This window comes from Lampris incognitus, chromosome 1 (assembly GCF_029633865.1).
Source record: "Lampris incognitus isolate fLamInc1 chromosome 1, fLamInc1.hap2, whole genome shotgun sequence".
NCBI lineage: Eukaryota > Metazoa > Chordata > Actinopteri > Lampriformes > Lampridae > Lampris > Lampris incognitus.
Genome location: NC_079211.1, coordinates 133,618,023 through 133,636,158, shown reverse-complemented (window position 1 = coordinate 133,636,158; position 18,136 = coordinate 133,618,023). Strand labels below are relative to the sequence as shown.

General features: G+C 42.3%; 1 protein-coding gene across 3 annotated transcripts in view; it reads right to left on the bottom strand.

The window, feature by feature from the left end:
* Nucleotides 1–2,723: 2,723 nt before the first annotated feature.
* Nucleotides 2,724–18,136, bottom strand: part of arvcfb (ARVCF delta catenin family member b) — a 166,433-nt gene continuing 151,020 nt past the window's right edge. The window contains exons 10-17 of one of the 3 annotated variants that reach the window (XM_056272893.1): nt 15,762–15,912; nt 15,254–15,446; nt 13,380–13,491; nt 12,573–12,660; nt 11,290–11,343; nt 10,000–10,091; nt 8,571–8,683; nt 2,724–5,263 (exon numbers count right to left, since the gene is read on the bottom strand). In XM_056272893.1, the coding sequence (XP_056128868.1) occupies nt 8,582–8,683; nt 10,000–10,091; nt 11,290–11,343; nt 12,573–12,660; nt 13,380–13,491; nt 15,254–15,446; nt 15,762–15,912 (792 nt within the window). In that variant the 3' untranslated portion in view covers nt 2,724–5,263; nt 8,571–8,581. The remainder of the gene's footprint in view (nt 5,264–8,570; nt 8,684–9,999; nt 10,092–11,289; nt 11,344–12,572; nt 12,661–13,379; nt 13,492–15,253; nt 15,447–15,761; nt 15,913–18,136) is intronic. The other 2 variants (XM_056272903.1, XM_056272910.1) reach the window with 2 other exon arrangements.

Here is an 18,136-nt window from a genome sequence, read left to right as displayed (position 1 = left end):
CTGCATTTAACCCATCCTATTGTACAGGAGCAGTGGGCAGCTGCAGCACCCGGGGACCAACTCCAGTTCTTCTTTCCATTGCCTTGCTCAGGGGCACAGACAGGAGTATTGACCCTAACATTCATGTCTTTTTGATGGTGGGAGGAAACCCACGCAGACACGGGGAGAACATGTAAATTCCACAGAGAAAGGACTTGGGAAGGCCTGGGGTTCGAACCCAGGACCTTCTTGCTGTGAGGCAACAGTGCTAAACACTGGGCCACCGTGCCACCTATTTGCTTTCATGAAACTTCCATGAATTTGTTAAAACATGTGCCTCATGTGGGTACCTTCATCCAAAGCCTTACAGTGCTGGAAGTGAACACCATTTTAGTATAGTTGGCCAGAGGAGATTTAACTTAAAACCCTTGGGAGTGTTGGTGCATGTGATTTCCTGGCACTAAATATAATAAAATTTTAACTTCAAAAATCATAACTGGGTTTTGGTTTTCCAGTAAGCGATTTTAACAGTTTTATGTTTTGTTTTTTGTTTTTGTCCTACAGTTCAATTTTTATCAATAATAATAGGTTTGTGAGGTGCCAGCTGTTGGTTGATCAAAAAACGTTTGTGTCTTGGAATTAGACTTTCTGGTGTCACTTGTCAGCATAAAAATACATAGGTTCTTAGGGTAAAAGCCACACTTATGCCCCTTAATTTTTGTCCATTTTACTTCTGAGATGCATGTAGGACGCTAAACTGTCAAACAACATTAGTTGCAGAACATTCCTCATCAATGCTGAGCATTAAACAACACACACACACATCATCATCATCATCATCATCATTATTGGTGGTCACTAGGGGTTGAATATGACCATCCTCCCTCTGGGTCCCCAGGTGGGCGTAGAGGTCGATCCTGGAGCCGCATATTGGGAGGACGCTTGCGCCATCCACCCATTCATTATCCAAACTGCTTATCCTGCTCTCAGGGCCGCGGGGATGCTGGAGCCTATCCCAGCAGCCACTGGGCGGGGAGACAGTGGGGAGACACCCTGGATAGGCTGTCAGCCATCACAGGGCCACTATATATATATAATATCCAGTTAGTTAAGTAAATTCTCTATAAGACAGTACAAGCCTGTTTCATGCTATAAGTAATCATCAGCTATTGGCTATTAGTAAAATTAACATAATACATTCTGTTACCTTATAGCATGAAACAAGCTTGTACTGTCTTATAGAGAATTTACTTAACTGGATTATTTTGCTCCTTATTTGTTGAGCACTATTCCTACCGTTGAGTGTCGCTTTTAACAAAGTTATATATATATATATATATATATATATATATATATATATATATATGTGTGTGTGTGTGTGTGTGTGTGTGTGTGTGTGTAAAATCAACCTTATATACCTAGCCTTGCCACATCCACCTTGCCAGAGCGTAGTGCCTGTTGAGTCAGTCCTATGCTTCAGTCCTTTAAACCTTTCATTGGCTCCTAGTCTTTTGGTCCATTTGTTTAATAAAAAAAGTAAAAATATAAAATGTTGTCACAGTTTCCCCCAATCAACTAGGGATGTTAATGATCAATCATTAACCGTCGTTGAGAATTTAATTGATCAAAATGTTTTAACAGACAATGTATATTTTGTGTACCATTTCTGCAGAGCTCACATATATTAACTTTTATATCACAAGACGACGTACAGCTTTTTACGTGGCGTGGCTGATGCGCCTGCAGCCATCACACGGCCCTTCGCAGGGGGTGGCCAGAGTCCCATGGCATGGAGAACCAAGACGATAAGGGACCACCGTCTGTTGCAGCCTTCATCCACCTTCACTGCCGTTGTGACCTGGAGACATCTTCCGCCATTTCCGCTGCTGAGGCCTTTGTTGGATCACGCTTCATCTGGAACCTCCCTACCAGAGGAGCTAAGCTCCGGATGGTACAGCTGCTGTGATCATTGGTACACACAAGTATCTCCACCACGGCAAGGTGGCGATCCAGGACACACACACACACACACACACACACACACACACACACACACACACACACACACACACACACACACACGAGATATTCTTTCCAGGCATGATTTATTTAAAACACACCAAATTTATACTCTACAAACCAGTATTTTTCCGTTATGTTTTAACAAGCGTAATACTTGCCTCTGGGTATTAGTAAAATTAACATAATACATTCTGTCACTGTGGCATCGCTTCTGTTCGCTACGAAAGCATTAACAACTTTACTCCTCTAGGAAATCAAAACCATTTTTTTGTTTTTTGAATATCTCTATCTTTTTAAAAGTTTATAATACAATGTAATACAAGGCAAAAACCCACCAACAGTCTAAACTACACAGGGGACAGAGTGTGAGTGAATGTGAATGAGTGAAATGGCAGGGAAGTGGGAGGGAAACAGACCGGCGATGGAGAGATGACAAGGTCAAAGGGCAGGGATGAAGGTATATAAAACACGTTGTTATCTTTATCTACCATGGAAAAGGTTAAGGCACATGATAGGTACAAACACATCTGCTACTAAGTAGTACAGTTACTTTACTTTGACGGTCTCGAATCAGTAATATCTACACAGGTAGGTCTCGCTAATTTGATTTGACATGTCCATGTCTTCGATTTTGTTTACCGCACAGTGGACTCTTTACTTTGCAAATGCACGCTATGCTGCACATCTACTCAAACACCCCCTCCCCTTCCCTCCCTCCCCCACCCTCCTTTCAAACGCGTGTTAATACAACTCGGGATCCTTTGGTTGAGGTGCTGCAAAGCGCAGCCAGGAGCAGACGGTCAAATGCACATGGTTCTCCGTTGCAAGGGTTCAGTTATTTCCCACTGAAAGCACACACTTCTGAGGACACACAAAAGGGGATGCTGGAATTATGTTCTATCCTTAAAATCAAAGTTTGTACACTTAACTTTTTTATTTTACTCATTTTACCACAACTTACGTCTTTGTAAACACTGTGTAAAATATGCAAGCTTTATAAAGGTCACATCACAAAGGAAAATCGGACTTCAACGCAGGCACATGCCATTCGCCTAGCTGACGTATGAGTGAGAGTCATAGATTTTCTCTCTCTCTCTTTTCTCTCTCTCTCTCCTCCCTCTCTCCACAATGAGGAAGGAGGGAGATGGGAACCAGAGAGGAGGGTCTTGGAGACCCCGAGAGACGGTTCACATCGCCACTCAACTATAAACCACATGTGTGGTTACACTTTCTCCTCAAGCAACCTTTTCAGCCAAAATGGCAACGTCTCCACAATTCTACATCTCTGCAGCCCACCTAAAAATGTTGGGAGAAAATATATATGCGATCAAACCTGATCTGGTTTGCTCTGGTACACCGTGACGCAGCCTTGTTTTCCCCCCTTTTTTCGCCCCGAACCACATACGCCCATTCGCCGCTAAAGTCTTTCAGTACATGATAGATGGTTGAGTTAATATCCAATGACATCACACACACAAAAAAAGAAAACAAAAACTGGCACTTGGAAAGAATATAATATAAACATCTGTACAATTTTCTTCATGCTTGCTTCAAATATTTCTCTTTAAGATGCGTTGGTGAAATCAAAGGATAGCTTGGGTTGTCGGTGACTTTTCAGAGACTTTTGGGGAGGTGTTGGCAGCGCCATTTCCTGTCTATCCCTGCTGCTTCCGTCTCGTCCTTTGACCCCTGACCCCTAAAACGACTTCCCGCTCTCCTCTCTAATCGTCGTGTGTAAGATGGGGGTAGCGGGCGCAGTCTGCGTTCGTTGCTTTACGGAAAGACAGCTGAAGATAAAACGCCTTCCTTTCTCTGCAGCTCATCTCGACGGTACAAAATATAAATAGGTGGGTCGTCGGCGTGACTCGGACAAGATTCGACACACACCAAAGCTATGCGGGTTATTTCCTGTGTACAAATATGGTGATCCTTTATCAAATGCATGTGCTTTCCAAAGGATGCGTTATGAATATACAACTAAGAAATCTGTAACTTTTTTTCCTTCATTTTTCCGTTTTTACTTCATGACCCTAATATACATTTGTATAAAACCCAACAAAAATATAAAATGCTTTAGATCTATTCTTTCAACAGCAAGAGCACAATCTTCTGCCTCTCTCTCTCTCTCTCCAATAACACAAATCATTTATAAACAAAACGTCTTATATCCTCTTTAATACACATCATTGACAAAGCGCAATCAACTAGAAAAAGTCCTTTAACTGCTTCTGTACACAGCCGGGGCCCCATCAGCTCCACGTCTCCTCTCCGCCTTAACCCAGCTCGTGGATTGCGACCCCATCCTCCGCAGAAACCGTGTCATTACGTCATCAGATGTACACCGCACGCCGCCTCACTTCCGCTGCACGGCGACTCGCGGGTGTGAGAGCGGCGTCTCCTCGCCTCGTGGAGTCATCCAGTAGCCTCTCCTGAACCGGACGCGTCTCAATGCACGTTTTAAGAAACACAGTGGACCAAATGGATTGTAAGTCTATGAGAGTAAGCTGGTGTGAATGTGTTTCTACCCATGGATCTATGTTACAGCGCTCCCTCTCTCTCCCTCTCTCTGTCTTGTGCCCATTTATATCAAAATCTGCCCACCTCACTTAAAACCAACAACATCCTTTAACCCTCGAAAAACGCCATTCCATTACCTTATCAAGTCAAAAATCCCAAATCATAAGAACGGGAGAAAGTGTTTTCATGTAAAAATCTATATTGGAGACAGGCCAATATAAAATAAACACAAAGGGGGGGGTGCAAAGACTCCCTGTCCGTGTGAAACTGAAAAGGACGTTAATTTCCTGTTTTGTTTCTCCCTTTCAAAGGTTTCTGTCCGACATACGTCCCCTTTTCGTTCGATTCCGTCACCTTCCTCTTTCCATCCTTCATCCATCCATCCATCTCTTTACTTTACACATGACAGCCGCCGTCCTCTCCGTGTCTGGTCGAGCTCAACAAGAGTCACCGCAGTGAAGTCACAGAATCTCCAGTGGGAATGTAGATGTGAAAAGTAGTAGAAGTAGTCACTTTTTGTGTTATTTTAGTCTGTCTTTTTTTCTTTCTGAAAAGCATGAGAATGCTGTGCTGGATAGCTGCTGTTGTCCTTTTTTTCTTTTCTTTTCTTTTTTTTTTCTTACATCCTCCTTAGCTTACACAGTCCTCTGATGAGTCAACCCCAAGATGAGTTCCATGTGTAATGGCAGTGGTGATATGATAGATCCTCTTCTAGTTGGTATGTTTCACTGATGCTATGTTAAGCCTGGAGCACAGGAACAGTTGATGGGGAACAAAAACAAAAAATATTAGGAAAAGCATTATGCAATCGAAAAACGATAATTAATGGGTTTCACTCAAAAAAAAGCCATACCACCTAAATTCTTTCCCCCCACCTCTTAACAAGAAGCACTGCAGCTATCCCATCACCAGTATTTTTTAACTCAAGCCTTATTTTCAATGGGTAGCAGAAACATTTCAATTGATTGCGTAGCGAACAAGCTCACATCAGCCGACTGCTGTGCATCAAACTACAATGTAATACTTCACCAAATAACATCCAGTAAAAGAGCTCTTTTTTGACATTAACGGAATCATATGATATGGGAGGAGCCTAAGAGACTTAGCTACGATATCAATCATAGAATAATATAGATATCAATCCATTTCGAACCCAGAGCAGAAGTGTTGCTCTGTAATCACCCCGAGTTGAAGCGTGAGAGAGTTGGAGAGAAGTGATAAAAAGGAGATGCAAAGAAAAAAAAAGTATCACTGTGTTGACTGTACTCGGATTGTCTTTTCATAATGGAAGGTGTTTTCAGACACTTCTCATTATGTTCAGAGTCTGTTGGTTCCAAAAAATGAGGGGAAAAAAAGCAAGTAAAACTGGTTTAATGGACGTTATTTGGTGAGTGCTAGTAACCTGAAGGATTACCTGGCAGCTTGGTGCACAGCCATCGGCTGACGCTAGCTTGCTCAACACTAAATCAAACTAAAAGTTTCTGCCACCCATCACTTGGTTTGACATCTAACAATAGGAAAATAAAGCTTAGGTTGAAAAGTATTGGAATTTCCCTAGTTTGAAATGAAACTCTTTACTCAAACTCTTACACTTCAACAACTGGGGGGGTCCACATGATGCTAGCATATAACTTCAGATAGCAAAGGAAGGCAAAAGACAATATAAGGCTGGAACTTATGTTCAACGATATGGCACATTTGAATAGCAGCAGCAAAACATTACCATGGGTGTTGGACCACACAATTTCATACCTAAAATTACTCACCTGATGTGTTTTTTCTGTTCATTTCAATCAGTCTCACTACCGATTTTTTTTCGCACATTAGCTCTGAACATAATCTGCATATGGCAAAGGAGTAACACAAAAATTGTATGGTGAAATACCTTGTGGTAACATCTCTTACAATTTTATGAGAAATCTGTGACAATCTTTGCAGATGTGAGATTTAGAAGAATGACGGGTTGAAATTATGAAATAAAGTACACGGACTATGAGTGTGATAAGAAAATAAGACCAAGTCTGACAATGGACCCAGCAGTGTCATGCCTGGAAAGCGGATCGGCCACCTACCAAAGGCCCCCCGCACAGAACAGGACCACGGTGACAATGAGGACGCATGAGGGGCTAACAGTGGCTGTAAGCTTACTGATAGAGGGATGAAAGTCAAGCGGCTAGCCATGTATGAATAATGCAGTGGTTGATGAAATGATGGTTATAGTGAGGATTACAGTCTGCTAGATGGAAAATAATTTTGTACAATTACACCAATAAATAGGTAGATAAAATGACATTGGGTGAGTAAGTGTGCAGAAGTCTAAATGTACGAATCTCTGTGAGTGTGTGTGGGTTTCCATCATTAGCTTGGCATCTGCTATTTATCTGAAGAATTTCACTCTCTCCCAGGCATATGTACAAGTATATTGAGGAGCACCCCTGTAATTTTTTCCCCTCTCAGGCTGACGTTTTGCATCATATGTGTGTGTGAATGAACATGGTTTTATTTCGTGAACAAAAGTGTTTTCACATCTTTATAAATCCCCCTGCTGAGGCATCTATTAGGCTAATGTTAGAGAATAGCCAAGGCAGAACAGTGAACAAATTGAGTGAATTCTCTGTAGGACCTATGGTTGTATGGATCCGCCACATAAGACTTATCAGAACTTATTCTTCAGTGATGAACCATCGTGTTTCTGTCACATCTGATAGTTGGAGGAAGAGGTACAACAAGAGCCTACCAGCAGTTAATAACATTTTAATGTCTGCTAACTAGTGTCCTCTTTTTTGAAAGCCAAAATATGGTCACCCTAGGTAAATATTAATGTTGCACATGTTCACATATATCTGTTGAACCGGTCCGTATGGGCTACCCGACTCAGTACGTGTGCTTGTACTCATCTGAATTTTTACACATTTCCTAACTATTCAGTTATAATGCACTTCACCTTTGTCTACAATTAGGCTAACAATCTAATTAATCAGAACACTTGCCTCAAGTGATGTGTGTGACGAAAATAATAATGATGTAGATGAATGATCACAGGCAGTCAGATAAAGTTGTAGTTACTTATTTTCTTATTTATTTTAGAAAATAGCTAAGATAAACTTTTTCTTCCCCTGAACATTTCCAACTATTTGTCCTAAAAGTTGATTTGCTATTTGTAGGTTACATTGTGATTTACATTCATTAAAAATTACCCAGAATGCCGGAAATTACGTGTCTGAAACTCAAATTTTACTGGAAAAGAAAGTTTAAAAAGTACAAATGTACACAGCTATTAAATAAACCTGGTCTACTTATCACAGAAAGTTGAATCAGTTCATCTGGACAAACGTGTCCAGATGAACTGATTTGCTTACCTGAATTATTGAGCATGCATAAAGACTGCTTTACTTATGCTTACGACCTCAGTTAAAATACTGCCCTGGCTACGGCCCTGTTGAGGAGCAATTGTGTGTATGGATAGATGTGTGTATCTTTTCTTCTTCCCTTTCCTTCTTGTCACTAAAAGGAAACTCCTTTGAGGATCCATCTGGAGTAGAGATGAGTGAAGACGGTTAGAGGAATTAGCGAGTTAAACCGGGCATGCATTTTGATCAGGCAGATGGTGTGGATTATGAAGTTGAAGTCCACCTACTTCCTACATGTGTAATAGAGCTGAGAAGTCACTTGGTGTTAATGGTGCCTGGTTGGTCCTGGCCAAGTGATTACTGATCCACACAGTTGGTAAAATGGCAGTAGAGCCCACAAAAAGCCAAGTAAATATGAGGATCAGGTAGGGATGAAACATGTTCCAAGTAAAAACACTGGCCATTTGACCAGCTGTATCACCGAGCAATCATGTGGAATGATTAAGTGCGTAAAGCCAATGTATGCATGAAGAACTGAGCCTATAGGCAGAGCCCATTCTACATAGGCCAACTGCCACTGGTGCACTGTGATAGCAGGCATGAGTAATGCATAGTGAGGGTGAAAAAAAGACTAATTAATGCTTGGAATGAGGAAGAAGCTGCGATCCAAACAACGAAAGGTGTTTTTTGGTTCAGACCTACCATGCATGCATTTAGACCCAGGAGTCAACAGGCTGGGGCTTAACATCACAAGCGTCCACCAGGCTGACTGCAGGCCTGTTACTCCTGATATAGTGTTTCCTATTTGTGTCATTCTGTGGCCACGGGAGAGGGGGGGGGTTAAAAAACAAACAGTGAAATAAAAAGAGGTCAGTAAACTCTTTAAACACACATACACACACACACACACACACACACACACACACACACACAAACACACGTACAAACAGTCGGGATCGAAGAAGCCAGTGTTAGTTCCTTGCCTTAAATGAGGCTTGGGGAAAAAAAATTGTGTGTGATTAGAAAACAGCATACTGAAACATGCAAATGAAAGAGGGAGAAAGCGTTTTCAACAGCCAAGTTGCATTCAAAGCAGGTTTAACTTAACACCTCGGGGAAATGTAGATTCTAGATTCAGAAAACAACTTTAGATTAAGGCTAAAGGGGCTGGGTATTTAGAAGACACACTATATCCTTTGATTATTCCTTATAGGGATTACTGCCTCAACCCCAAGATGCAGATATCTGCACAAGTATTTGCCTTGTCAAGGGGTGACACCTCTGTAGCTGCAGCTGTTGTTAGTTTAAGACCCAGTTTAAACCCAAATATGAGTTAGAAATTTATGGTGCTGTGGTGGTAAATATCTCCAGTCCTGGCTCATGCAGTAATTGTCAATGACTTTCAGAGTTGCACAAAAATGCATGAAATATCGCATGTGTAGATTTCACTATACTAGGATATTTCATAAATTCCCATTCAGACAAATGCTGAATTTGCTTTAGAGTAGTTTCCTGTGATTTTCACACTTTCTGATATGAGTTGCATAGCACTATGTGGTAAAACACGAGACCCAGATCAGATATATATAATGAAGCCATTATCTGGTGACTCATTCTGGGCTGTGATTGCCACTTGGCATCACACAATTAAAAAGTCCCAGTTGCTTGAGTCTGGGCTTAATGATCAACACACAGCCACTTAATAATGCAGCAGCCTGCTCATCAACAAGAGAGGGTCGTCTGCATAAGCAGCAGGCCACAGTTTTTTCCCAATCAGTCTCTGACTAATTAATGTAAACCCACAAAAGCTTACACTCAATTAATATGGTGCTTCTCTGAATACTGAGTGGCACTGGCCACGGTTAACAAAGAACCCCAACTTCCATCCTTTTAAAAAGAATCGATGTGATTTAGAGTTTCTAATAAGGGCTGTCATAGACAAATGGGTAAATATATTCAAATTGATGAGAGAGCGAGAGAGAGAGAGAGAGAAAGAGAAAGAGAGAGAGCGAGAGAGAGAGAGCAGGCAATAGTTTAACAAACCATCATTACTTTATGTATAACCGTATGTCTTCATCTCCCACACTGCCGGCAGAGGGTTTCAGTGTGGGTGTGGGTGGTCTGTCTGTACCTTTAATGGCTCCCGTTCTGTCAGGTCCACCGAGCCGTCGCCTGCCTTGTACTTGCAGTCCTTGTCTCGCTGGTCAATGGTGGAGTAACCATCTAATGAGGTTAAAGAACAATGACATCGTTATGATCACTGACTACTCCATTCCTGAGTCCCAGGTAAGATAGTGTTTGCAAATGGTTCTTGGTGTTTGTGTAAATCTCAGCGGAGTAGTGACAGATGGATTGTGTTTTATGCATAAGGACAGTTACCCTTGTGTCATGTCAGTTGTCGGTAAGAGGAAAACTACACTAAATGTGATTGTTGAGACTCACTGTGTTGCCTTATGCAGTAAATCATAGGCACCTGGTACAGAGGCTTTGTTTTTTTTTTTTTTTCCTTTTTGGATTTTCCCCTCTTTTTCTCCCCGATTGTATCTGGCCAATTACCCCACTCTTCTGAGCTGTCCCGGTCACTGCTCCACCCTCTCTGCCAATCCAGGGAAGGCTGCACACTGACCACATGCCTCCTCCGATACATGTGGAGGAGTTTCACCAGGGGGCTGTAGTGCATGGGAGGATCACACTATTCCTCCAGTTCCCCCTCCCCCCTGAACAGGCGTCCCGACCAACCAGAGGAGGCGCTAGTGCAGCAACCAGGACACATACCCACATTTGGCTTCCCACCCGCAAACACAGCCAATTGTGTCTGTAGGGATGCCCGACCAAGCCAGAGGTAACACGGGGATTCGAACCGGCTGTCCCCGGACGCCCGAGGCTTTGGGTTTTTAATGAATTCTAAACACCAAAGAGTCATGAAACTCACTCAGTACATAAATGATCATGTTTTCACAAACAAGACAAAGCATAATGCCAAAATTATATCTATTTGGCTTTCCAGCAGTGGTAACATTATATAGTTTGACAAAAAGAAAGAACCAAACAGGAAATCAGAGAGCAAGCCTGGCACAGCGCTGACATATTATACTTGTATTTATTCTGCAGCAACCAGAAAACCGCCCAAACCATTTGGTGTTGTGCTCCTAATGAAGGCCCAGTTTTGTACAAACATCTTGTCAAGAGAGGGATCTAGCATACAGCATCAAAAGAGTCTTAACTTAATCAGATACTTCCCCAAGTGTCTGCGAACTGAATTTCCAGAGGGAAAAAAAAAAACTAAAACAAAAACAAAAAAAAGAACTTGGTGACAATTGTAGGGTTGCTACCAGAAAATAATGCTATAGTACGCTGAAGGAAGATCAGAAAAGAGCTACCTCCTCATCGGCCAAGGAGGCTCATGCAAATTGGGTCTTACCTGGACCAAGCTCATCCATAGGTATCATATCACCACTGCCACTTTTCCTGGTGCCTGAAAAGCATTCATATGCCATTTGTACAAGAGCAGCATACAAACAAAATTTGTGTCACTGAGCCAAAATGCTGCTGCTTTTCAGGCAATGGCTCTGAGCCAGTACTTGAATAAAGCATAGTAAGGGTGGGCAGCAACCACAGCCACAATTCACGTGCATGTATGGCTGTAAAAAAAAAGGGGGGGGGTAAAAAAAGTAGAGACTGAAATACTGCTATGCTATTGACTCCTCTGTCAATGAGATGTTTGCTGTAGGGCCAATATGTCACCTTTGTCTTGTGTTAGCGTATCTCTAGATATTGCTGTTGTCATGGAAAACCTGTTTAGCTCATTCTCTCACAAGTGACTATTTACGACATTCATTGATAGAAAACACAGTGTTAATGATATGTGGGTCCAAGAAAGCCTCTCAAAATCTTTGACAAAATCTAAAAAAAATGATGCATTCTTCATAGGACAATAAGAACGGTCTATTTTTCAAAATCCCATCGATCCATTATCCAAGCCGCTTATCCGAATTCGGGTTACGGGATGCTGGGGCCTATCCCAGCAGTTATTGGGCGGCAGGTGGGGAGACACCCTGGACAGGCCGCCAGTCCATCACAGGGCCGACACATTCACACCTTGTGACAATTTAGCATGGCCGATTCACCTGACCTACATGTCTTTGGACTGTGGGAGGAAACTGGAGCACCCTGAGGAAATCCATGCAGACACGAGGAGACCATGCAAACTCCACACACAGGATGACCCCCCAAGGTTGGACAACCCCGGGGTTTGAATCCAGGACCTTCTTGCTGTAAGGCAACCGCGCTAATCACTGAGCCACCGTGCCGCCCTATTTTTCAAAATTTATTTTGAAAAACGGTTTCACCTTACAATGTTTAAACCTAACAGCAGCAATACATTCTACAAAACTCCATCAGGTTAGATCTCAAGTACACACTGCTTGATCTTTGACTCATCTAAATAGTATTGTATCACAGCCACCAAACGCTGATGAGCAAACAATGTGGAAAGTGCAGCGATTCAGTCTGGTCAAGAGTGAAATCACACACGTATCCTCAGCCAAGTGGTTGGAGTGTCTCTCTCGCTCTGTCTCTCTCTCTCACACACAGACACACACACACACACACAGACACACACACACACAGACACACACACACACACACACACACACACACACACACACAGCTCATCCTCAGGTTTGCCTGCCTCAGTTTACTGACCTTGGTTCTTCTCCATCAGAGGAAGAGTGGTGTCATCGTAACCTGGTTTTCCATTCTTGGCTGCTTTAGGAGTGGCTGTCACTGTGGGCTGATGGGGGGAGAACAGAGGAGGCTTGATAAGAGGAATTATCATTGCACTGCAAAATTAAACCCAGATACTCAAAAGAGTCTTTATGGATTAAGACAACGCAACCAGGAAGGAGCCTGGGAAGGCGGGCTGATTGTTCATGTGTAAGCTAATGGGAATCCTTACAGTGAACAAATAATGAACAATAAACCAGCATTTATTTGTGGCAGATGACTGGCTAGCAATACTGCAACTCCCTTTATGCCTGTCAACGTCAACACACAAAGGGATCCACCATTTCCACCATTTTACAGTCTGTAGATAATGGAAACTAATATAACTAATATAACAATAATGTAAATCATATAACACACAGTGGAAGGCAAAGAAAGACAACAAGAAGATTTTCCAGTTTTGTTCTATGATGAAAATGAATATGCACCCCACTAGTGTCTTTTGTCGGCTTAGCCCCAAATGCAAGTAACAGCCAAAATGCTTACACATTTTCTACTGTAAAATTTTAGACACCACAGATTCTTCAACACATTTTTGTACATTTACTGTGATTTTATTTGGTTTTACTTACTTTGATAGACCTGAGGTGAGACGATCTGATCTAAGCAACATTATTAGTGGTATTTTCTCATACTTTTCATAACTGAGAAGGATCTCCTTCATACATAATTGATATAAAGGTCAAATTCCTTGCCCCTACGATATCTTCATAGAAGCATCTGTACCTGGAAGTGGCTCTTGTTCCATCCATCCTTGGTCAAGGCGTTCCTCAGGTCCTTGTAGCTCCATACGGTCTGTAGCACGTGGGATGCCGCCTTGGTTTCTCGTGCTGATTGGCTGAGAAGCCAAAACAAGGACAAAGTTAATGGAAAAAAAAACCCCGCTCCAATTAAAATCAGAACCCCCAAACAATCCTTCCAGGCAGTAATAGCTAAATCCTGCTGCAATCAATCTCTTTATTCAAAAACATCAAATCCCCTGAGTGGCTCCAGGGTCTAGCCTTTAATTCACAGCCAGACATGCTCACATTCCCCTTTATTAGCTGCTACTGAGCCACCAGTGTTAATTACACCAGGATTCGTAATTCCAAAAAAAAAAAAAAAATCACTGCTTTTGGAGGGTCCGAGTGAAAACATAGCTATTTGGTCTTCACTGAAGTATGTGTATTAATGCTTGCATACTTCACATGTTATCAATAGTTCACTGCTCAAGGTTGAAGCTTTGAAATGTGCTCTTGATCTTTAATTACAACTGCCTGAGAGACATGCTTTGCATGATGTGTGAAGGCCTATGAGATATGCTGGGTGCATTTTACATACTTGGTGGAAAAACCGAGCAAACGTGGCGGGGGGCAATATCAGACATCTTTTGATATTTGGGTTATGCTGTCTCAGGTTCGGTATAAACAGGACGTATTCTATAAAATCATATCTGTTTTTCACTAGTAAAGCTGGATGGCTATTTAGGTTTCTTTTCTGATTTTAAGACTTGCTTTTTATCTCAGTGATGTATTCATACCCTTGCTTTAATCATTTCCATTCAGCTTGTGAAGCACCTTTAACATTTCTTGCATTAAACTGGTCTCTAATTCTTTCATGTAAACCAATGTCCCTGTTGTTACTATCGCCACCCATCTAACTAAAACCTAATTAAAATGGAAGGAATCTCTGTCTGTCTGTCTGTCTGTCCTTCGATTTTTTCGGCAACTGTTCATCTGATCGATTTCACAGTTGGCGGGTGTATTGCTTAGGACCCAAGGAAGGGCGGTGTTGAGTGTGAATTTCTTTGGATAAGCAGTTGTTGGGAAAATTGAAGGACAGACATACATACAGAGAGACGTTCTTCCCATGGCGACCAGACGAACAGCGCCACGCTGCCATTCCAACCCACATTGTGGTCGGAGGGGGGATTACACCTGATCAGGCACTGCACTAGTAGTAATACAATAATGATTCAGCTCATTCAGTTCATGATAGTCTTTGCTTCTGAAAGCGTTTGCATTTTAAAAAATGGTGTCGGTACAACACAACCAGCTAAAATCTCAAACTGATGCATTTTACTTCAGCAATGGTTTGTCTACCAGAGAGGATAGGTGGAACTTCCTCTTTCGTGAACCAACCAAAGAGACACTCTGCTTGGTTCAACAAAAATAGCATATGAACACAAGGTAGTAATTTATTTAGCTAACAAGCAGTGATTGATTGGCCTACCAGAGACGATAAAGCAGAACTTTCTCTCTGATTGACCATCCAGGAAGAAGCATCAAAGAGTCAACCAGTGAAAGATAGTAAGATAGTAATCTAACAGACGATGGAAATCTTTGAGACTGCCACTTTAAAGGAAAACAATTGATAGACTACAGTGAACAACAGTGCTCCATGGAGCTGTTGAAACAACTGCCATCAAATGCTATATAAAGACGGTGATTTACGGCCTGTCCATTAGAGACATTATTGGTGGACACTAGTTCCCATGATTTTGGTGACATTTCAAAGACACACAGAAGGCTGCTCGGTGGGGCGTTATCCCTATACATATCATTATGTTACTAAAATGTGCTGAACGTAACATTCAACCTCAATCCTTTGTCCTCCCTAACCTGGTCCTGTTGATGGCCACCAGCTTCTCAATGGCCTGGGCCTGGATGAGAGAACGGGCGTTCTCTGAGCTGTCGGTAACAATCTCGTGAATGGTGTTGAGAATGGCGACCACAGTGTCCTCCTCCAGGTTCTTGGCTGGTCGCTGCTGACCACTGGGCAGGTTGCTCACCAGGTCCCGCATGGCATAACTTCCTACAAGGTGAAAAAGGAGACGTTTTAAGGCTGAAAACGTCATGATGGTAGAGCCAAGATGCCATTTTTGTCAGAATTGATCTATTCCTGGCTCTCCAAGCAGGACTTGAAATAAACGTGGGATAAGAGTAAGAAGATGAAATGCAAAATGAAAAACTATTATTTTTTTACGTAATATCATGAAATTTATTAATACTAATACAAGCTCAAAACTGTATTAGATTGTTGATACCGTCCATGCAAACAACAATGAATGTCTGCCACTGCTGCAAAGTAAAGCAAAACTGGTGCATTGTGTGGGCTTCAGTCATGTACCGATCAGATCCTTGTTGCGGCGGTCGATGGAGAGGTTGCGCAGGGCAATGGCCACGGCCCGGACCACCTTGTCAGAGTCAGAGCGCAGTAGTTCAACAAGGATGGGAAGACCCTTCTCTTTACGCACCGTGGCACGGATGTAGTTGGACCACTGCAGGGAAGACAGAAGCTGCAATATGGGTGGAATTGTTTTTCTTTTTTTTCTATCATATTCATGTAGGCTGATTATGGGCACTCTGCAGCAAAGCACTGAATGACATTTAATAAAATCTTTTCTTTAACTATTCTAAGAACACAAACCAAGACTCATGGTGAAGCAGCGTTCTGTATATGTGGTCCTAAACTCTGTAATAGTCTCACATTTGAATGGAGAACAGCCACTTCAGCAGCATCTTTGAAGCACTTTCACAAAATGCACCTTTGTAATTGTGTGTTTACCTGTTCACTACCACCCCCCTATTTTCTCTATACTTGCTAATTTGATGTTGAGCAATTATGGGTTCTGTCTTGTCACTGTATTTCCTTATTCTTTTATATTTTCTACACACTAATTTGTTATTCACTTAGTTTCAACTTTTAACTATTTTCTGATTACCCTGTTCCCTTTTTATCTTTTTTTTCCCTTTTTGCTTATCTCCTTTTATCATTACCTTCATTTCATCTATATTGACAGAATGACAACCACATTGCATTGCACATCCATCCATCCATCCATTATCCAAACCGCTTATCCTGCTCTCTGGGTCGCGGGATGCTGGAGCCTATCCTACCAGTCATTGGGCAGCAGGTAGGGAGACACCCTGGACAGGCCACCAGGCCATCACAGGGCCATCACACACACACACACACACACATTCACACCTAGGGACAATTTAGTACGACCGATTCACCTGACCTACATGTCTTTGGACTGTGGGAGGAAACCGGAGCACCTGGAGGAAACCCACGCAGACACGGGGAGAACATGCAAACTCCACCCAGAGGAAAACCCGGGACGACCCCCAAGGTTGGATTACCCCGGGGCTCGAACCGAGGACCTTCTTGCTGTGAGGCGACCATGCTAACCACTGTGCCATCATGCCACCACTAGTATTATATAGTGCATTGCATTGCACATTAACATACAAAATGTGCTATATAAACAAAATCTTTGTTTGAGATTGATCTGATAATTGACATCCATACAGTTCAGCACTGTCACATCTGAGAGTTGTCCGGTGAATCCACAGCTCTTATGTATTGGCTTTGGTGCAGCTCCAACTGGAGCAATTGGGGGTCTAGGGTCCCTTACTCAAGGGTACCTCGGTAGCTGTTTAAGTGGCACCAGGATATATTTGGATTTTGGCAACATCTTTTTTGTCAACTATCACAAAGAGAACTGAGGTGCTTTTCTTCTTCTTCTTCTTCACAGCATGGCAGCAAGATGCATTTATTAAGAAGCTGTACTCAAGAGACTACTGCAGAAAAGCAGTTATGTTCACAGGTAAAGTAACATGCTATACTTAAGTATGTGTCGTAAATCAAACCCTATATTTCCCAGGAGGTTTTGTTCCTGGTCTCGGGCAAAATGCATAGAGAAAACAAGGCGTCTAGGGAACTAATCTGCACAGTTAATGTGTCATTCTCCGATAGCATCACACTATGCCACCAAAATGAATTCAACGATACGTTACATTGAAAAAGTTACCCAATGCCAGGTTTTAGCAAGCGATAGATGTTTACTTTTCTATAAAGCACAGTAAGTCAACAGGCATATGTGTGAGCATACAGATGTACTAGAAAGTACAGCACCGCTGCCAACAGCGGCTCCCTCGGTCTGACTATTTCAAGATATTACACAGTGGGCTCTGAATGGACATGTGATGTAATTTGTCTCAGTTTAAACATCAATGGGTTCTTCTTCTCATTTATTGTAACGCAAAGCATAAAGTTTGACATGAAAGGGCTTCTTTGCTCAGCAAAAGTACCCCCAGAGATGCAATTAAGCAGCGAAAGACCAAGCCCGACCACTGGATGGCAGTAGCAAGCTTGGGAGAAAAAAATCAAAAACAAAAACAAGGTAAATCCAGTGGTAAAGAAGTAAGGGGAGGGAAAGGATAAGGAGGATTTCAAAGTAAAATCACAGGTATGCTCTGGACTAGGGACATGCTATGTCCAGCTGATGCTAAAGCGTGATGAGCTAGTGGCCCCAACAAGGACGTGTGCATGGCAATGAATCATGATGGGCTTCAGCAGAAGAGGAACAACAGAGGGGGGGGGGGGGGGGGGGGGAGAGAAACACCCGTGCAAGGTTATTAAAAATGCAATGAATGTGAGATTGAGTTTCAGCCTTTTCAATTAACTGCATAAATAGGGCTCACATATAAAAAGTAAAT